General features: G+C 44.3%; 2 protein-coding genes across 4 annotated transcripts in view; one reads left to right on the forward strand and one right to left on the reverse strand.

Moving 5' to 3' along the window:
* The window catches only part of LOC138980577 (succinate dehydrogenase [ubiquinone] flavoprotein subunit, mitochondrial-like), a 37,334-nt gene extending 25,793 nt beyond the window's left edge, over positions 1 to 11,541 (forward strand). For 2 of the 3 annotated variants that reach the window (XM_070353472.1, XM_070353473.1), the window contains exons 12-16: positions 948 to 1,046; positions 1,883 to 2,026; positions 2,531 to 2,644; positions 2,998 to 3,111; positions 10,602 to 11,541. In XM_070353472.1, the coding sequence (XP_070209573.1) occupies positions 948 to 1,046; positions 1,883 to 2,026; positions 2,531 to 2,644; positions 2,998 to 3,084 (444 nt within the window). In that variant the 3' untranslated portion in view covers positions 3,085 to 3,111; positions 10,602 to 11,541. Of the gene's footprint in view, positions 1 to 630; positions 691 to 947; positions 1,047 to 1,882; positions 2,027 to 2,530; positions 2,645 to 2,997; positions 3,112 to 10,601 lie in introns of those variants that run through there. The other variant, XM_070353474.1, reaches the window with a different exon arrangement.
* A 4,130-nt stretch (positions 11,542 to 15,671) lies between these two features.
* LOC138980578 (BAG family molecular chaperone regulator 3-like) lies at positions 15,672 to 18,883 on the reverse strand. Its single transcript, XM_070353475.1, has 2 exons — positions 18,690 to 18,883; positions 15,672 to 17,912 (listed from the first exon to the last, which is right to left on the reverse strand). The coding sequence occupies exons 1-2, from the start codon at positions 18,849 to 18,851 to the stop codon at positions 16,821 to 16,823; spliced, it is 1,254 nt and encodes a 417-aa protein (XP_070209576.1). The 5' UTR covers positions 18,852 to 18,883; the 3' UTR covers positions 15,672 to 16,820.
* Between the last annotated feature and the right edge of the window lie 2,618 nt (positions 18,884 to 21,501).

A 21,501-nucleotide genomic window follows, 5' to 3' on the forward strand; every position in this document is an offset into this window, starting at 1 on the left:
AAACTTTTTTTTCCAAACTCAAAATTTTTTTTTTTTTTTGGTGGTAAAGGACAGGGTGAGAAAATGAACAACAAAACGAAAGTCCGCTGACGATTTGTAAATGTGTTGAGTGTCTTGTCTCTATGTATAGTGAATCCAGTCTCTTTGCGCGATTTTTAAAGTTAGTTTTATTGGTCTACATTTGGGGTAAAAAAAAATTAAAAAAATTTAAAAAAATCCCTACCTACCGACCCTATTTTTTTTAGCCATGTTACCAGAAACAGACAAAATTTTGTTTTGTGCCTTATCTAGACCTGTGCGAGTTGCTCCAGGATTGCTGACAGTCTGTTAGTGTTAGTGTTGCCAGCCTGGCGCAGTGGTAGAGACGCCTGTTGACTGGAGCGCTCACTCCCCTTGAAACGCCAGCTGAGAGAAACGGAGAATATCATTGCTTCATCCACACACACAGGGAACCTGCTGGGTAGCCTGTCTTCATAGGCATGCAAGGCATTTTAGGAATGAGGATTTTGTTTATTTTAGTACCATTGTTATTGGCCCAATGTAATGGTTGTGTGTGTATGTGTGTGCAGACCCATGCGGGCGTGTACCGCGACGGCCCAATGTAATGGTTGTGTGTGTGTGTGTGTGCAGACCATGCAGACCCATGCGGGCGTGTTCCGCGACGGCCCAATGTAATGGTTGTGTGTGTATGTGGGTGCAGAGCCATGCGGGCGTGTTCCGCGACGGCCCAATGTAATGGTTGTGTGTGTATGTGTGGTGCAGACCCATGCGGGCGTGTTCCGCGACGGCCCAATGTAATGGTTGTGTGTGTGTATGTGTGTGCAGACCCATGCGGGCGTGTACCGCGACGGCCCAATGTAATGGTTGTGTGTGTATGTGTGTGCAGACCCATGCGGGCGTGTACCGCGACGGCCCAATGTAATGGTTGTGTGTGTGTGTGTGTGCAGACCATGCAGACCCATGCGGGCGTGTTCCGCGACGGCCCAACCATGAAGGAGGGCTGTGCCAAGATGGACAAGATCTACGAGGGCATGAGCGATCTCAAGGTTTCATTCTATATCTCTCTCTACGTCCGTCTGTCTGTCTGTCTCCCTGTATGTCTGTCTGATCACTTTACACTCTCTCTACGTCCGTCCGTCCGTCCGTCCGTCCGTCTGTGTCTGATCACTTTATACCTCTCTCTACGTCTGTCCGTCTGTCTGTGTGTCTGATCACTTTACACTCTCTCTACGTCCGTCTGTCTGTGTATCTGATCACTTAACACTCTCTCTACATTCCTCTGTCTTTCTGCTTGTCTTGTGCTCTGTGTACTGGCATTATGCAGCTCTCTGTCTGCTTGTCTTGTGCTCTGTGTACTGGCATTATGCAGCTCTCTGATGCTTGTCTTGTGCTCTGTGTACTGGCATTATGCAGCTCTCTGATGCTTGTCTTGTGCTCTGTGTACTGGCATTATGCAACGCTCTGTCTCAGTGAAAAGAAGAAGCCGAATCACATGATTCTCATTACGTGGCCACCCGACAGCCTCAAGTTGTGTCATGCAGGCAAGCCCACAGATTGACAATGTCTCTACAATCATTCTAGGCATGTGTGCACAGTGTTTGACTGGACATGGGACAGCCTCAAGTTGTGTCATGCAGGCAAGCCCACAGATTGACAATGTCTCTACAATCATTCTAGGCATGTGTGCACAGTAGTCAGCTTGTCGGCCTGAAACTAAAAGATTAACACTATTAAAACAGTCCAACACTGAGACAGCATGTACCAAGGCTTCACTAGCTTACAACCTGAAGACTGAGACGGGTCCATTTAGTTTGTCTTGTTCCTCTTCCTGTTGATTTCTGTGTGTTGGTCATGCTAACAACCTGTGTTGCTCTGCTCACAGCTGTCAGACCGTGGTCTGATCTGGAACACAGACCTTGTCGAGACGCTGGAGTTACAGAACCTGATGATCAACGCCATGCAGACCATCTACTCTGCCGAGAATCGCAAGGAGAGCAGAGGCGCCCACGCTCGTGAAGACTTCACCGTGAGTTGATCACCCACCAGCTCTGGCTTATCTCGCCACATGATATTAGAATAAAGCTGAAGAGATGAGTTACATTTAAAGGCAAAAGACTTGAAAAGTGTAACACCTCGAACGGTTGTATAGTGATCCCGTACTCATTCTTGAAAAGGAATTGAGTTGTATACCTTGCTTTCTTATCTAGAAAATAAGTGGTTATACCATGGATATTAGCATGAATAAGTGTCTCTACTATGGACATAAACAGCAATGAGTGGTTGTACCGTGGAGATTGACTGTAATGGAAAATGGTCTCTGGAGTGATCCCACGCAAGTGTACCGCTAACATTTTACCGTGTGTAAGGTACAGGTTGTATCAGATGGTTAGAGCAGTTCCACTGGTAGTACTGCATTGTGCTGTGTAGTAAAGACCAGTTTAGTTTGACTGTCACTGTGTTTTGCATGGTAAAGACGGATGTATTTTAACGATGGCTGTGTGTGTAACAATGACTGTGTGTGATGTTTTAGACACGTGTTGACGAGTACGACTACAGCAAGCCGGTGGAGGGTCAGACCAAGGTGCCCTACGAGCAGCACTTCAGGAAACACACCATCTCCTACGTGGACGAGGCTACCGGCAAGGTCAGTCACCTCTCTCATGTCTCTACAATTCTTGGTTCATTTGGTCTTGTGTGGCAGCAACAGCTTTCACCATGCTACAGAATGGTGTGTTAAAAGTATTGGTCTGTATTGGCCGCACCGGACTTCTCACAGTGCGTTTGATGCATCCATTGCCCTGGGAATTGTCTGCATTGAGTTGTTCTGTGTAGATAGAACGGTGGTGGTTTTTTGACATTGTGTATTGGGGTAGAAGTGTGATTGTTTGTGATAGTGTATCTCCACATTTTATGTACAGGTGAGACTGGAGTACAGACCTGTGATTGAGGTAGAAGTGTGATTGTTTGTGATAGTGTATCTCCACATTGTGTGTACAGGTGAGACTGGAGTACAGACCTGTGATTGACGGAACGCTGGACGAGGCAGACTGTCCCAACGTGGCCCCCGCCATCCGGTCCTACTGAGCCACACTCTCATCGCCTTGGGCACAGGTACACATCTTGCTTTCCTCACTGTTAGTGCTTTTGATAAACCAGTCAATAGGTACATCTTGCTTTCCTCACTGTTAGTGCTTTTGATAAACCAGTCAATAGGTACAGCTTGCTTTCCTCACTGTTAGTGCTTTTGATAAACCAGTCAATAGGTACAGCTTGGCTCTCTTGTTACTGCCAATGTATAAAGGTTGAAAAAAAATCACTTTTTTTAGATCTTGTGTGTGGCATGCAGGTAGTGAGCGATTGTTTGAGATGAGTATGTCTGTCTACTTCGTAATGACAGTCATGAACGTGTGTGCACAGGGACAATGTGAATGTCAGTGAGCTTCCAGCATTGCTGTCAGAGTTCAGTAGGCTGGCTGAATGCTTGGAGCGTTTCTGTTGGTGCTAGCTGAATGCTTGGAGCGTTTCTGTTAGTTCTAGCTGGATGCTTGGAGCATTTCTGTTAGTGCTGGCTCTGGTTGTTTTCTGTTAGTGCTAGCTGAATGCTTGGAGCATTTCTGTTAGTGCTGGCTCTGGTTGTTTTCTGTTAGTGCTAGCTGAATGCTTGGAGCGTTTCTGTTAGTGCTGTCTATGGTTGTTTTCTGTTAGTGCTGGCTGAATGCTTGGAGCTCGTTTCTGTTAGTGCTAGCTGAATGCTTGGAGCGTTTCTGTTAGTGCTAGCTGAATGCTTGGAGTGTTTCTGTTCGTGCTGTCTATGGTTGTTTTCTGTTAGTGCGGGCTGAATGCTTGGAGTGTTTCTGTTAGTGCTGGTTGAATGCTTGGAGCGTTTCTGTTAGTGCTATAGCTGAATGCTTGAAGTGATTCTGTTAGTGCTGGTTGAATGCTTGGAGCGTTTCTGTTAATGCTGGCTGAATGCTTGGAGCGTTTCTGTTAGTGCTGGTTGAATGCTTGGAGCGTTTCTGTTAGTGCTGGTTGAATGCTTGGAGCGTTTCTGTTTGTGCTGGTTGAATGCTTGGAGCGTTTCTGTTAGTGCTGGTTGAATGCTTAGAGCGTTTCTGTTAGTGCTGGTTGAATGCTTTGAGCGTTTCTGTTAGAGCTGGTTGCATGTTTAGAGCGCTTCTGTTAGTGCTGGTTGAATGCTTGGAGCGTTTCTGTTAGTGCTGGTTGAATGCTTGGAGCGTTTCTGTTGGTGCTGTCTATGTTTGTTTTCTGTTAGTGACTATGGTTGTTTTCTGTTAGTGACTATGGTTGTTTTCTGTTAGTGACTATGGTTGTTTTCTGTTAGTGACTATGGTTGTTTTCTGTTGGTGCTGACTAAAGCTGTTTTCTGTTGGTGCTGACTATGGTTGTTTTCTGTTAGTGACTATGGTTGTTTTCTGTTAGTGACTATGGTTGTTTTCTGTTGGTGCTGACTATGGTTGTTTTCTGTTGGTGCTGACTAAAGCTGTTTTCTGTTGGTGCTGACTATGGTTGTTTTCTGTTAGTGACTATAGTTGTTTTCTGTTAGTGACTATGGTTGTTTTCTGTTGGTGCTGACTATGGTTGTTTTCTGTTAGTGACTATGGTTGTTTTCTGTTAGTGACTATGGTTGTTTTCTGTTGGTGCTGACTATGGTTGTTTTCTGTTGGTGCTGACTATGGTTGTTTTCTGTTAGTGACTATGGTTGTTTTCTGTTGGTGCTGACTATGGTTGTTTTCTGTTAGTGACTATGGTTGTTTTCTGTTGGTGCTGACTATAGTTGTTTTCTGTTGGTGCTGACTATGGTTGTTTTCTGTTGGTGCTGACTATGGTTATTTTCTGTTGGTGCTGACTATGGTTGTTTTCTGTTGGTGCTGAGTATAGTTGTTTTCTGTTGGTGGTGACTATGGTTGTTTTCTGTTGGTGCTGACTATGGTTGTTTTCTGTTGGTGCTGACTATGGTTGTTTTCTGTTGGTGCTGACTATAGTTGTTTTCTGTTGGTGCTGACTATGGTTGTTTTCTGTTGGTGCTGACTATGGTTGTTTTCTGTTGGTGCTGACTATGGTTGTTTTCTGTTGGTGCTGACTAAAGCTGTTTTCTGTTGGTGCTGACTATGGTTGTTTTCTGTTGGTGCTGACTATGGTTGTTTTCTGTTGGTGCTGACTAAAGCTGTTTTCTGTTGGTGCTGAGTATAGTTGTTTTCTGTTAGTGACTATGGTTGTTTTCTGTTGGTGGTGACTATGGTTGTTTTCTGTTGGTGCTGACTATGGTTGTTTTCTGTTGGTGCTGACTATGGTTGTTTTCTGTTAGTGACTATGGTTGTTTTCTGTTGGTGCTGACTATGGTTGTTTTCTGTTAGTGCTGACTGTGGTTGTTTTCTGTTGGTGCTGAGTATAGTTGTTTTCTGTTGGTGCTGACTATGGTTGTTTTCTGTTAGTGACTATGGTTGTTTTCTGTTGGTGCTGACTATGGTTGTTTTCTGTTGGTGCTGACTATGGTTGTTTTCTGTTGGTGCTGAGTATAGTTGTTTTCTGTTGGTGCTGACTATGGTTGTTTTCTGTTGGTGCTGACTAAAGCTGTTTTCTGTTGGTGCTGAGTATAGTTGTTTTCTGTTAGTGACTATGGTTGTTTTCTGTTGGTGCTGACTATAGTTGTTTTCTGTTGGTGCTGACTATGGTTGTTTTCTGTTAGTGACTATAGTTGTTTTCTGTTGGTGCTGACTATGGTTGTTTTCTGTTAGTGACTATGGTTGTTTTCTGTTGGTGCTGACTATGGTTATTTTCTGTTGGTGCTGACTATGGTTGTTTTCTGTTGGTGCTGAGTATAGTTGTTTTGGTTTAAACAAAGTTTTATTCAGGATTTCTTCGCATGAACAGTTCAAAACACACAACTAGGACACGCACTCAAGCAAATGCTTATATCACGTGACCAGAACAGTACTAAATTACACACATTTTCGTAATGGTGGACATAACAACAATAAACCAGAGGAACAAATTGAAAGAATGGGGATGGGGAGCTAACTAGGAACAAAGGAATCTACAGAAGATAAAAAGAAAAGGGAGGGGGAGGAGGAAGAAAGTACTAACAACCACAAGGAGAGACTAGGACGAAAGCGCATAGGAAGAGAGCATCAAGTCTAAGACATGCAACATGTAAATTCAGGTAAATGTAACAATTTTTTATGGAAGGCAGTAATTCGTTAACATGTAAAATACGAGACAAACGATAATAATCATTACTTATACGCTGCTTATGTAATCAAATACGATAACACAGGGAGAGGCAGTGTGGAGGTACACATACGCCTGCCCACACACATATAGACTATCAATGCGTGAACACATCCATCAAATCAATCGACCAGATTTAACAATAAACGATTGGACAGACTCAAATATCAATATGATATTACGAACAGAATAATGCTCGCTACCTTTTAATAATATTTCCACGCGTCTGAAATGAACAGGCAACGAATTGATTGTTGTCAGACGAGCATCTGCATACAAAGTGCAGTTTAATAAATAATGTTCGGATGTTTCATTTGGATCACCGCAAGCACACTGTGCGTTATCTTTTAGGTGGCGTTTACACAAGTCTGAATTAAGGTTACTAATATTTAAACGCATTCTGCAGTGTTGAACTTCTGTCTGTCGTTTTCCAAAATAATAATAAGCTGGTACACTATGATCAGGACTTTGTAAATAATGCTTAAACTCGCTTATTGAATTTGTTGTTTTAATCACATCAGGCAAATTATTCCATAAAACTGTGGAGAATGGAATGAAGGATGTTCTGAATATTTCTGTACTATGTGCTGGTACGAATCTTTCGAATGGTCGTCTTCTGTGGTAGGGATTTAGTGAAGAGACTAGTGGTGGCAAGAGGTTAATTAGATACTGTGGACATTTACCATGAACCATTTTGTGAAATAAGATTAATTTATGTCGTTTTCGGCGTTCCTTTAGACTACAAAAACCACTTTCTTTGTAAATCTTATCATGGCTTGTTCCCCGCACACCGCCAATTATAACACGTAATGCTTCAAGGTGTAATTTTTCAAGTGTGTTTGATAAGGCTTCGGTACAATTGTCCCATAACACATCAGCGTAATCGAAGTGTGGCAGAATAAAAGATTTATACATTATTTCCAAACTATTTCTACATAACTTATACTTGTAATATCTTAAGCAGTTAATCAACAAAGTGGTCTTTTTCACAATATTTCTAATTTGAGCGTCCCATTTACAATCGTTTTGCAAAAAAATGCCAAGATGCTTGTGTTCTGGTATGTCTTCCAGGAGATTTCCATTAAAAAATAGGGGGTCATTTTGGTTTAAATCACGTTTTATATTCAGCAGTTTAGTTTTGGTTTCATTAAATGTAACTTTCCAGCGTGCTGCCCATCTACTAATTTTATCAAGGTCTGAATTAAGAATTTCGGCACGTCGTATCGGGTCATGTAATGCAAGTGACAAACTAGTATCATCAGCAAACAATTTGATAACAGACTCAATATCATTTACAATATCATTTATATAAATCAAAAATAACAAGGGGCCTAGCACTGAACCCTGAGGAACGCCTGCTTGTAAACCTTTTAGCTCTGACTTGGCACCTTTAACAACAACTGACTGAACACGGTTTGTTAAATAGCTACGAAACCATGACAATAGTCGGCCTCGAACACCAATCGACTCTAGTTTTACCAATAATCCTTTGTGCCAAACTTTATCAAAAGCTTTTGACACATCAAAAAATACCGCCTGTGTTGTTAAGCCGTTGTCGTAGTTTGAACACAAGTCATTATATATGGAGACAAGTTGACAGATCGTCGAGTCGCCGGGTATAAAACCGGACTGTGTAGGTGTGAGAATGTTGTTGGATTGTAAAAATGTATATAGTTGACTGTGAATACATCGCTCCAAGACTTTGCCAACACAGCTCAACAAGGAGATCGGACGATAATTATTACAAGCGTCTGCAGGACCTGTCTTGTAAATAGGCGTAACATTAGCTGTTTTCCACATGTTAGGATAAACTCCTTCCCTCAGACTCCTGTTGAAGATATACGTCAGTGGCTCCGAAATAACATCTGATGCTGCTATGAGAAGTCTGTTGTGAATCAAATCGGGACCAATGGCTTTTCTTTTATCAAGGTTTCTAATTACATCTTTTACCTCATTAACTGACAAAACAATATCACAAAATTCGCGATCTAAAAACGGGACTTGAGGGACTTCATCGTCTGGGTCTTCGACAGTGGAATTTTTTATAAAGAAATTATTAAAGGCGTTGGCTTTGTCTTGGCTTAATTCGTAAACTTTGCCGTTGTCACAGATAGGTGGAATTTCATCTTTACATAAACCTTTCTTCTTCATAAATGACTTCACCAATTTCCACCAGTCTTTGCTGCCAAACTGCGTTGGATCAGAAACTTTAACATCTAGTTCGGAATAGAATTCAATAATACGTTCTCTTTTCCTTGTTGTAATAAGGTTTCGTGCCTGGCGATAGTTCAACCAGTCTTCCGGCTGCTTGCTTGTTTTGGCTTTCAAGTGAATCTGGTCACGTTGGTCAATTAACGTTAGGATTTCAGGTGTTATCCAGGGTGCGTCTTTTGGGCGTATCGTGACTTCTTTTACTGGCATAAACTGTTTTGCTATATCCATAAACATTGCAGAAAAAATATTAACACTTTCATCAAACACCTCCTTCATCAAGATTTCTTGCCAGTTAACCTGAGAAAGTGCTGCACAAAAACCATCAGCATTAAGTTTATTATAATTAAAAATTGTTCTTTTATAGGAAATATTTAGTTGTTTTCTGTTGGTGCTGACTATGGTTGTTTTCTGTTGGTGCTGACTAAAGCTGTTTTCTGTTGGTGCTGAGTATAGTTGTTTTCTGTTAGTGACTGTGGTTGTTTTCTGTTGGTGCTGAGTATAGTTGTTTTCTGTTGGTGCTGACTATGGTTGTTTTCTGTTAGTGACTATGGTTGTTTTCTGTTGGTGCTGACTATAGTTGTTTTCTGTTAGTGACTATGGTTGTTTTCTGTTGGTGCTGACTATGGTTGTTTTCTGTTGGTGCTGACTATGGTTGTTTTCTGTTGGTGCTGACTATGGTTGTTTTCTGTTAGTGACTATGGTTGTTTTCTGTTAGTGACTATGGTTGTTTTCTGTTGGTGCTGACTATAGTTGTTTTCTGTTAGTGACTATGGTTGTTTTCTGTTGGTGCTGACTATGGTTGTTTTCTGTTGGTGCTGACTATGGTTGTTTGTTTTCTGTTAGTGACTATGGTTGTTTTCTGTTGGTGCTGACTATGGTTGTTTTCTGTTGGTGCTGACTATGGTTGTTTGTTTTCTGTTAGTGACTATGGTTGTTTTCTGTTGGTGGTGACTATGGTTGTTTTCTGTTGGTGCTGACTATGGTTGTTTTCTGTTGGTGCTGACTATGGTTGTTTTCTGTTGGTGCTGACTATGGTTGTTTTCTGTTAGTGACTATGGTTGTTTTCTGTTGGTGCTGACTATGGTTGTTTTCTGTTAGTGACTATGGTTGTTTTCTGTTGGTGCTGACTATGGTTGTTTTCTGTTAGTGACTATGGTTGTTTTCTGTTGGTGCTGACTATGGTTGTTTTCTGTTGGTGCTGACTATGGTTGTTTTCTGTTAGTGACTATGGTTGTTTTCTGTTGGTGCTGACTATAGTTGTTTTCTGTTAGTGACTATGGTTGTTTTCTGTTGGTGCTGACTATGGTTGTTTTCTGTTGGTGCTGACTATGGTTGTTTTCTGTTGGTGCTGACTATGGTTGTTTTCTGTTAGTGACTATGGTTGTTTTCTGTTGGTGCTGACTATGGTTGTTTTCTGTTAGTGACTATGGTTGTTTTCTGTTAGTGACTATGGTTGTTTTCTGTTGGTGCTGACTATGGTTATTTTCTGTTAGTGCTGACTATGGTTTTCTGTTGGTGCTGACTATGGTTGTTTTCTGTTAATGACTATGGTTGTTTTCTCTTGGTGACTATGGTTGTTTTCTGTTGGTGCTGAGTATGGTTGTTTTCTGTTAGTGACTATGGTTGTTTTCTGTTAGTGACTATGGTTGTTTTCTGTTAGTGACTGTGGTTGTTTTCTGTTGGTGCTGACTATGGTTGTTTTCTGTTGGTGCTGACTATGGTTGTTTTCTGTTGGTGCTGACTATGGTTGTTTTCTGTTAGTGACTATGGTTGTTTTCTGTTGGTGCTGACTATGGTTGTTTTCTGTTAGTGACTATGGTTGTTTTCTGTTGGTGCTGACTATGGTTGTTTTCTGTTGGTGCTGACTATGGTTGTTTTCTGTTGGTGACTATGGTTGTTTTCTGTTGGTGCTGACTATGGTTGTTTTCTGTTGGTGCTGACTATGGTTGTTTTCTGTTGGTGCTGACTATAGTTGTTTTCTGTTAGTGACTATGGTTGTTTTCTGTTGGTGCTGACTATGGTTATTTTCTGTTAGTGCTGACTATGGTTTTCTGTTGGTGCTGACTATGGTTGTTTTCTGTTGGTGCTGACTATGGTTGTTTTCTGTTGGTGCTGACTATGGTTGTTTTCTGTTTCAGAAAGCCTCAGACTATGGGGCAAAGAAAGACAGAACGACCGTGAACAGACTGCCGCATGTTGCACCCCTGCTTTCCCTGGAACCAACCGTAACTCTTAGTCTCTCAGTGCTCCACACACCAGGGTCAAATCTTTCGGCAGTCTGTTGCTGTCGACAGAAATGCAGTGTGACAACAGCTGGGAAAAAGTGTGCGTGTGAGTGGTGGATATGGTAGAACCGCTCCAACCATCTTGAAAGTATTGTGTGTCAACAGACACTGAAGATACAGCTGTGTCCTTGACTCTTCCCTTTTCATTGTTGATGTCTTTTAGCTTGGTGTGTTTGTGGAGAAAGAGGTGCCATTGAATGTTGCTGTACATACTGAGAGCGTCTGTGTTATGGTGGGATGAACCACGGCAGTCCACACCATGAACGGGACGGCCGTCATAAAACGAGGACCGACGGTGCATGTCCCATGTGGTGAAGATGTGGGAGTCATTGGAAATGTCAACTGTTCTTGTCATCTTCGTGTTTTGTAGCATTAAAATAAAGTGTGGTGTTGTTTATTTAAATGTCTAGTGTAATCTTAATGTTTTGGGTGGGGGCAAAGCGTTTCAGTTTAGGGAAGAAATCTATCTGACTTGGAGGAATCTGCCCTAAGGTGTCTGCAACTTGGTAGTGTTGACATGTTGCCAACACTGCAAGTTGTGTTCCATCATGACCCTTGACCCTTGGAACTAATTAACACATGACCCTTGGAACTAATTAACACATGAGCTTATCTTGTTTTTCTCATCCCAGCCTAACGTGGTTATCTTCGTCAGGGATTTGCTCGGCTCACAATTTCAGTCTTACTTCATTAAGGTTTTGTTTATTGTTGTCAATGCTTTGTTTATTTTAACACTTGACAAATCACATGTAATTTTTATTGAGAAAGCAAAGAAAATATTGTCAGAAACGCATGTTCTTGAGTTTGTACTTTGTGAGGGAGAATGTGTGTGTCTCTTGTGTCAGTGTGCAAAGCAGAGAATGTGTGTGTCTTGTGTCGGTGTGCAAGGCAGAGAATGTGTGTCTCTTGTGTCGGTGTGCAAGGCAGAGAATGTGTGTCTCTTGTGTCGGTGTGCAAGGCAGAGAATGTGTGTCTCTTGTGTCGGTGTGCAAGGCAGAGAATGTGTGTGTCTTGTGTCGGTGTGCAAGGCAGAGAATGTGTGTGTCTCTTGTGTCGGTGTGCAAGGCAGAGAATGTGTGTGTCTCTTGTGGCGGTGTGCAAGACAGAGAATGTGTGTGTCTCTTGTGTCGGTGTGCAAGGCAGAGAATGTGTGTGTCTTGTGGCGGTGTGCAAGACAGAGAATGTGTGTGTCTTGTGTCGGTGTGCAAGGCAGAGAATGTGTGTGTCTCTTGTGTCGGTGTGCAAGGCAGAGAATGTGTGTCTCTTGTGTCGGTGTGCAAGGCAGAGAATGTGTGTCTCTTGTGTCGGTGTGCAAGGCAGAGAATGTGTGTGTCTCTTGTGTGGGTGTGCAAGGCAGAGAATGTGTGTGTCTCTTGTGTCGGTGTGCAAGGCAGAGAATGTGTGTGTCACTTGTGTCGGTGTGCAAGGCAGAGAATGTGTGTGTCTCTTGTGTCGGTGTGCAAGGCAGAGAATGTGTGTCTCACTTGTGTCGGTGTGCAAGACAGAGAATGTGTGTGTCTCTTGTGTCAGTGTGCAAGGCAGAGAATGTGTGTCTCACTTGTGTCGGTGTGCAAGGCAGAGAATGTGTGTCTCTTGTGTCGGTGTGCAAGGCAGAGAATGTGTGTGTCTTGTGTCGGTGTGCAAGGCAGAGAATGTGTGTGTCTCTTGTGTCGGTGTGCAAGACAGAGAATGTGTGTCTCTTGTGGCGGTGTGCAAGGCAGAGAATGTGTGTCTCTTGTGTCGGTGTGCAAGGCAGAGAATGTGTGTCTCACTTGTGTCGGTGTGCAAGGCAGAGAATGTGTGTGTCTCTTGTGTCGGTGTGCAAGGCAGAGAATGTGTGTGTCTCTTGTGTCGGTGTGCAAGGCAGAGAATGTGTGTCTCTTGTGTCGGTGTGCAAGGCAGAGAATGTGTGTGTCTCTTGTGTCGGTGTGCAAGGCAGAGAATGTGTGTGTCTTGTGTTGGTGTGCAAGGCAGAGAATGTGTGTCTCTTGTGGCGGTGTGCAAGGCAGAGAATGTGTGTCTCTTGTGTCGTTGTGCAAGGCAGAGAATGTGTGTCTCACTTGTGTCGGTGTGCAAGGCAGAGAATGTGTGTGTCTCTTGTGTCGGTGTGCAAGGCAGAGAATGTGTGTGTCTCTTGTGTTGGTGTGCAAGGCAGAGAATGTGTGTGTCTTGTGTCGGTGTGCAAGGCAGAGAATGTGTGTGTCTTGTGGCGGTGTGCAAGGCAGAGAATGTGTGTCTCACTTGTGTCGGTGTGCAAGGCAGAGAATGTGTGTGTCTCTTGTGTCGGTGTGCAAGGCAGAGAATGTGTGTGTCTCTTGTGTCGGTGTGCAAGGCAGAGAATGTGTGTGTCTTGTGTCGGTGTGCAAGGCAGAGAATGTGTGTCTCTTGTGTTGGTGTGCAAGGCAGAGAATGTGTGTCTCACTTGTGTCGGTGTGCAAGGCAGAGAATGTGTGTCTCTTGTGTCGGGGTGCAAGGCAGAGAATGTGTGTCTCACTTGTGTCGGTGTGCAAGGCAGAGAATGTGTGTCTCACTTGTGTCGGTGTGCAAGGCAGAGAATGTGTGTGTCTCTTGTGGCGGTGTGCAAGGCAGAGAATGTGTGTCTCTTGTGTCGGGGTGCAAGGCAGAGAATGTGTGTGTCTTGTGTCGTTGTGCAAGGCAGAGAATGTGTGTGTCTCTTGTGTCGGTGTGCAAGGCAGAGAATGTGTGTGTCTCTTGTGTCGGTGTGCAAGGCAGAGAATGTGTGTCTCTTGTGTCGGTGTGCAAGGCAGAGAATGTGTGTGTGTCTTGTGTCGGTGTGCAAGGCAGAGAATGTGTGTCTCTTGTGTCGGTGTGCAAGACAGAGAATGTGTGTGTCTCTTGTGTCGGTGTGCAAGGCAGAGAATGTGTGTGTCTTGTGTCGGTGTGCAAGACAGAGAATGTGTGTGTCACTTGTGGCGGTGTGCAAGGCAGAGAATGTGTGTGTCACTTGTGTGGGTGTGCAAGGCAGAGAATGTGTGTGTCTTGTGTCAGTGTGCAAAGCAGAGAATGTGTGTGTCTTGTGTCGGTGTGCAAGGCAGAGAATGTGTGTCTCTTGTGTCGGTGTGCAAGGCAGAGAATGTGTGTCTCTTGTGTCGGTGTGCAAGGCAGAGAATGTGTGTCTCACTTGTGTCGGTGTGCAAGACAGAGAATGTGTGTGTCTCTTGTGTCAGTGTGCAAGGCAGAGAATGTGTGTCTCACTTGTGTCGGTGTGCAAGACAGAGAATGTGTGTCTCACTTGTGTCGGTGTGCAAGGCAGAGAATGTGTGTCTCACTTGTGTCGGTGTGCAAGGCAGAGAATGTGTGTCTCACTTGTGTCGGTGTGCAAGGCAGAGAATGTGTGTGTCTCTTGTGTCGGTGTGCAAGGCAGAGAATGTGTGTGTCTTGTGTCGGTGTGCAAGGCAGAGAATGTGTGTGTCTCTTGTGTCGGTGTGCAAGACAGAGAATGTGTGTCTCTTGTGGCGGTGTGCAAGGCAGAGAATGTGTGTCTCTTGTGTCGGTGTGCAAGGCAGAGAATGTGTGTCTCTTGTGTCGGTGTGCAAGGCAGAGAATGTGTGTCTCACTTGTGTCGGTGTGCAAGGCAGAGAATGTGTGTGTCTTGTGTCGGTGTGCAAGGCAGAGAATGTGTGTGTCTCTTGTGTCGGTGTGCAAGGCAGAGAATGTGTGTCTCTTGTGTCGGTGTGCAAGACAGAGAATGTGTGTGTCACTTGTGGCGGTGTGCAAGACAGAGAATGTGTGTGTCTTGTGTCGGTGTGCAAGGCAGAGAATGTGTGTCTCTTGTGTCGGTGTGCAAGGCAGAGAATGTGTGTGTCTTGTGTCGGTGTGCAAGGCAGAGAATGTGTGTGTCTCTTGTGTCGGTGTGCAAGGCAGAGAATGTGTTCGTTTCCATTAAATCGGGTTATTGCTGTGTGTCTGTTTTGTGTAAACTAGAGAGAGCTTTGGAATATAATACCACCAGGGGGAAATGTGCATTCACACACAAGCACCCACCACACACACTCAATGGTTTGTCTCCTCTCCTGACCCTTCCTCTCACAAACACCACACTAAGTATAACACAATTTCATTTCTGTTTCAGTACAAAATCTTTTTATTTAACATCCGAGGCATAAACCATTCCAACTGTCATACAGTCCAAAGCACCACAAATAGTGTGACAGAACAAACCCATACTAGCAACTATTCTTGCACAACTCAAATCCTTAAAGCCCCTACAAACATATAATTACAACCCAGAAATAACAGCCAACACAAAGTTCAGGTTAAATCAAATATCGGGTTTGCAGGGTACACAAAACATCACACTTTCATATCCCTCTCTCTTATCACACACTCGCACCGTCACACACGCACACTTACACTGTCGGAGACACACGCACACTTACACTGTCGGAGCCACACTCTCACCGTCACACACGCACACTTACACTGTCAGAGCCACACTCTCACCGTCACACACGCACACTTACACTGTCAGAGCCACACTCTCACCGTCACACACGCACACTTACACTGTCAGAGCCACACTCTCACCGTCACACACGCACACTTACACTGTCAGAGCCACACTCTCACCGTCACACACGCACACTTACACTGTCAGAGCCACACTCTCACCGTCACACACGCACACTTACACTGTCAGAGCCACACTCTCACCGTCACACACGCACACTTACACTGTCAGAGCCACACTCTCACCGTCACACACGCACACTTACACTGTCAGAGCCACACTCTCTCATCACCAAGACTCAAAAGACTTGTATCACAGTCTCAGAATAATTATCATACTTGTAAAACGGTTTCTTCATAAACAGTACAACCCTATCTCTTTCTGCTGCTAATACCGAGTGCTAATTTGACCAATGTTACGTTATTTTCTTTTAAACTTTGCTTTTTACATGGGGGGGAAAAAACAACCCTTTGCTGGGCAATTAACTTGCACTTTGTGTATTTATACACTCAAACATCTGGCTCCGTATCTTTGTATTCTCAATAATGTTAAGACTATCACTTTCAGTCTTCAGACCTTAACAACCAACACAATACTCAGACCTTAACAGCCAACTCAATATTTAGACAGTTTGGGTTAGGGTTACCTAAATAACCCTAACCTTAACCTCAACAGCCAACTCAATACCTGTAGCTAAATTTCATGTTGTGGTTCCAACCAAGTCATGAATCTGAACAATATCACTAATCAGTAATTGGGAATATTACAGCGTCTGCTGATTTTGTTGTGAACACTGCAAGTGCAACCGGAAGGGAAGCGTAACTACACAACTACATTGGAACCAAAAGCAGGGTTCACATCTAAGGAAAAGAACAAACTGACCCATATAATATATATATCCACTGAGCCATTCAGATCCATGGAGTCATAATACAAAACATCCTGCACAACAACATCAATGTTAAAATCTCACAGTAGTTTTCAATCAAGAATGAAATGAAAAACATTCCTTTGGCCCAGCGTGATAAGTAACTGCTACTGTCTACTTGACACCATCTTAGTCTGCCACTTTCAACCTGTAAAATATGCACACATGGGACCCTGATGTCACCACAATTGTCTTCACACCCTGCTATTCTTTCTTCTTCATCAAATACATTGTACCACTTTTCCATAAAAGTTTTGTTCTTCATTATTCGATGCACGCTTTCAAGGCAGAGACAGAGTCCACAGTAATTCCAGTACACTGATTGGATGATACTGCCAGGAACCAGGATGCAGCAGAAGACACTCATGACAAACACAGCTAAGTTGCACTTGATGTAGAAAGTGTATAAATTATAATCTCTAATTCTAATTACATGTTTGCAACCACCCAGTATTGCAAGTGACACATGTGTGAACCAGATAAACTTTATGCTTTTTTCTTTACACAAATTAATATAATCTGTACATTTATAACTTAAAAATGTTATCATGCATTTTTAAATTGACTGAAAAAGTTGAACAAAAACTATCCTTCATTGTTTGTGCCAGCATAAGAGGCAAGTCTAAACGACATCAATGAGAGAAAAAAGTCCATGACTAAGTAAGTACAGGTATTAACATGAGACTTCACTGTCCATCACCATCTCTTTGACATGACCTTGACCTTTCTGCCCGGCCCGGTCCCCAGCCTGTCCCTGACCAGAAGAATTGCTGTTGGTTTCCGTGGCAGCGGGCTGACTGGTGTCCATGGCCTCTGTGGGGGCGTGCTGAGCGTTGGCGTGAGCTTTAAGTTCCAGTAGGTCTAGCGCCGGCTCGATCATGCGTACAGCCTTTTTGCGAGCCTGGCGGATGTTCTCTTGTCCCCCGGTCTCCACCGAGTCCAGCTTGAGGAGCGAGCGTGTGAGCATCTCCTCCAGGAACTTGTACTCCTTGTCACCCTTGATGCCCCCGAAACTGTTCACCTTCTCCTCCAGCCCCTGCACGTCCGTCATCACACCGTCGATGATTTGAAATGCTCGTTCCTCCGCTGTCTGAGGTTTCTGTTCTTTGGCTTCCTGCGGGGGCGGGGTGGGGCACGGCGACCTTTCCTGTCTGACGGAGGCGGAGGGCTGGGGAGGGGCGGAGTACTGCTTCTTGGGGGACTTGGGGGAGGCTGTGGCTGGTGGGGGTGTGTGGTGCTGAGCGGTCCTAGCCTGGGGACTGGCCGGCGCTGGCTGGGAGCTCTTCTCCTGCCGCACAGGGATGGTGTGGACGTTGGACGATGACGCCTTGCTCTGGGGCCGCTGAGGCTGGGCATGCTGGTGGTGTTGCTGTTTAGCACTGGGAGGGATGTGGTAGGTCGACACGTGCTGAATAGGAATCTCCCTGACCCCGCTCTCCTCTTGGTCTTGTTGTTGAGGGGGATGGTTGTGGTGCATGGGCCAGGGGTGACCCTGCTCCCCCGCCTGCTGTGGCAAGAACGCGTCCTTCTGGGAGTGCAGGTGGAACGGCGGTGCGGCGTGCTGGGAAGACGATACGGGTTGCTCCGCCATCTTCTGCGGCTCCGGCTGGTGGTGGTGAACTTGGTGCGGGGGCTGTGGCTGATGTTGAGGTCGGCCTGACCCTCCCCCCGACTCGTGGTGCACGGGGATCTCCACAGCCCCCTTGCTGACGCCAGGCGGGTAGCCATGGAAACGCTGAGGGTGGGGGTAGCCACCAACAAAGGCCTGCAAAATACAACAACCGGTAAGTACGTTTGTTTTCACCACAATGAATACTGCTTCCCAACCCAATGCATTACTCATTTACTAGCTGCATAACCAAATGGGTCAGCATTTTCATTTTCTTTGTGAGGAGATTTCTCTTTACATCACTTCCATTTATGGCATTTAGTTCCAATGTTCCTATCAAAATGACAATCAACTTAATCAAGTACACTATCATGTTAGATTGTATAAAAAGCAAGCCAAACATTGTGTGCTGCCTGTGAAAACACCTGTACAACTTTTAGTATAACTATAAGCTAGCTTGCTGTCTTCAGTGTGCACATAGTTCACAGTCAGTGAGTCACACATTTCCAATACACTTTACAGTTATGAAACAGACAGTACACAACTTGATCTGATGAACTAAGAGCAATCATGATCAATTGTCCATGGATCCAAAGTTGCAGTGATTGGACTTCTACATAAAGATAGAGTAAACTAAATATGTTCGCAATCTGCATATATCTGAACTGTAGTTCTTTCCGTCTATGTGCCCAGCAGGAAGAGGCAGAAGAGTTCTTCCCTATCAACAAGACTGTCTTTTGACCTCATAGTCATAATCATAAATTAATTCCAACCCCCCACAGATCATAGCAAACATGGCTCAAACTCAACACCACAATTGTTGCAATGTGGGGTGGTCTGATCCACATCACAATCAGGCACTAAGACAGGCGGAAACGCTGACTAATACATGCCACGAAAAGAAGCAAAATAAGCAATGAAAAATGTGCTTACCATTCTAGGGTCTTGCCAAGTCGTGCTTTGACTATTGTGGTCGACGAAATACGGCCAACCCGACGATCGGTCGAACAACATTTCCCAACCTTGAGGTAAAGAATCCGTGTTTGTAGTTGTATATCTTTGCGGTCCAGCAAAATTGTAATAACTTCCAGCCATTGCGTTCCCTTTTTATGGAGTCTCGAGCTCTTCCAGTAACGTCGGTCGCTTTTCGGCCTTGAGCGAGACCTTTCGAGAACGATTTCGAGAAGTTGCGAATGAACCGGAAGCACCTTCTGGGTCAATGGAGAGTGGTTCCTAGTCTTTTAAACAGGTCCAGTTATTTCCAGAAAAGCACGATGACTTGAAAACGTATTTCATACGTATTGCTCGAAATGTTCTCAAAAGACGCAATGGTATCCCATCGAAAACAAAATTCAGTCTTCAAATTATTGCTTGATGCTATATTTTGTAATCAAACTTTACACAAGCAGCAGTCACGAACCAGTCTTGTCACAATTTGCAATACAGACAGGGAGCCACTCTCGGGGAGGGTTCATTCATTGCTATTCTTTTGTGGTGGGCGTTTCCAACGCCGCGGAACATTCTGTAAAGGACCAGTCACCGAACTGGCCAACTGCTGTAAACAGCCAACACGTCATGTAACGGCAATAAATAGCACTGCTATCAAAGCAGTACGAAGGATTGCTATTTCACACTTTAAAAAAATGCCGCACTCTACGGAGGCTATATAACCAACATGAAAGCTGGATCGGCCCGGCTTGGTGTTTGTTGTGGTGAACATAAACATCATTTCGGACACATTGACGTACAGTAATGCATTTACATGCGTGCGGGCCTGGACCAAGCCGGTTGGACGAGTTCAATGAAGCGATGGAATTTGTGAACAGCCAGTTTTCAGTCCCCAAGCTTCTCATCAAGTTAATATACAGTAACTCCCATGACCAAACTTGGTCATTGCAAACTGACCTTTCAACTAGCGAGTGTGGTAGGACTATACAAGCTAGTACTTGTAGACGATTTAAAATAAATGTTAGGGGCCCAAAGGAAGATGCTGAGCGAGTTAACTGTGACGTAAAGACGGGGCAATTACGGCGATTGGAATTCGGCGGGGGGGGGGGGGGGGGGGGGGGGGAGGGTTTAGTGCAGAGTGGCGGTCAGAATATATAATACTTTTCAGGCGCCAGTAACTTAATGTTTTCCAATGTGTGAGTGTGTGTTTGTGTGTGTGTGTGTGTGTGTGTGTGTGTGTGTAAGTGTGTGTGTGTGTGTGTGTAGTGTCGGTGTGCAGGCGGTGTGTGTGTGTGTGTGTGTCCGTGTGTGTGTGTGAACGTATATAGTAGTTGCCTCTAGTTGTGGTTGTGTGAATTAGGCGTGTGTGTGTCTGGTGTACTTGACTCGGTGGAACTCAGTCTAAAGCACAGTCGGTCACTGAACCCGCGGCATAGAACAGCGTCAGTGCAAAATCATACAGTCATAGTTCTAGAATGTCAACAAGCCGAGGGCTGTTTACCATGACGTCACCCAATGAAGTTTGCTGACTGTGTTGTGTTTGGGGAGATAAAGGCCAGAAGTATAATGATATACTATTGGAGGCTCTGTGAGAGTCAACCGTGGGTGAAGTTATGACCGTCATGCATTTCTTTTGTCTCTCCCGCCACGGTTCTGCACTGCCACGTGACCCGACCGTCCGGCCCTCGTGAGCCCCCCCCCCCCCCCCCCCCCCCCCCTCCCTTCCCTCGCTTACACAGAACAACACCAGAGGCCATCCATAATGACGGATTGCAAAGAAAACTGTTCACACTAATGTCTATGCACATTTCTGTACTAACAGAGTTGTTAATAGTTGTAATAATTTACCTTCTAACATTGTCCCATCAGGAACATTCAATACTTTCACAAATTCTCTCGACAAATATTGGAAACAATTTATGTTTGTCGATCTGAACCTTTAATTTTAAAAGAAAGCATGCCAAAAATGAACGCTGAACACTAACACAATAAAACAAATAAAGAAAATGAAAAACAAATCATTCCAAACAATTTCATATAGCAGGCAAAAAGGCTTATCAGTAGCCTACATGCCATATATATGATACTAGATGAATACCCGCTTCGCCGGGTAAGCCGCCGGGTGGCGCACCGTACGCGATTGACGCGGCCACACGAAGGAAAACGGGAATATGGATTGAGCGTTGTGGACAGTGACCTTCTAAAAATAGTAACGGGAATATGGATTGACGCCACACGAAGGAAGGGAGATAAACGCAAAACACTGGAGAAGATAAGGAAGAGTTACTGGGAATGGATCTGGGAAGATGAACAGAAAAACCAAAATCGGTTCAGCGCTGCGCGCTGAGAGCACGTGTTGAAAATTCTCATCGACCAAGGCTGTGTCCGGGGTCTACCTGAATATGCCCACCAAATTTGAAGCAGATCCATCGAGAACTGACTTTGGCCGTGCATCGCGAACACACACTCACTGACGGCACACACACACACACACACACACACACACACACACACACACACACACACACACACACACACACACACACACACACACAGACACAAGTCGTATATAGATGATAGAATCAGTACCAAGACTGAAAAACGAAACAAACGTAAAAGCCTCCTCGGCCTTCAAACAAGACACCCAAGCCCCAAACAGTGCAATGGGCCAATGACTGGAAGGTAAAATTTAATAATGGAAAAACTGAACTGTTAAATTTTAAACGACGTGATAGTGATTTTGATTGTTTGACATTTAATGACATTGATGTTGAGGACACTGCCCACCACAAACACT

The sequence above is a fragment of the Littorina saxatilis genome, linkage group LG11, assembly GCF_037325665.1.
Source record: "Littorina saxatilis isolate snail1 linkage group LG11, US_GU_Lsax_2.0, whole genome shotgun sequence".
Lineage (NCBI taxonomy): Eukaryota > Metazoa > Mollusca > Gastropoda > Littorinimorpha > Littorinidae > Littorina > Littorina saxatilis.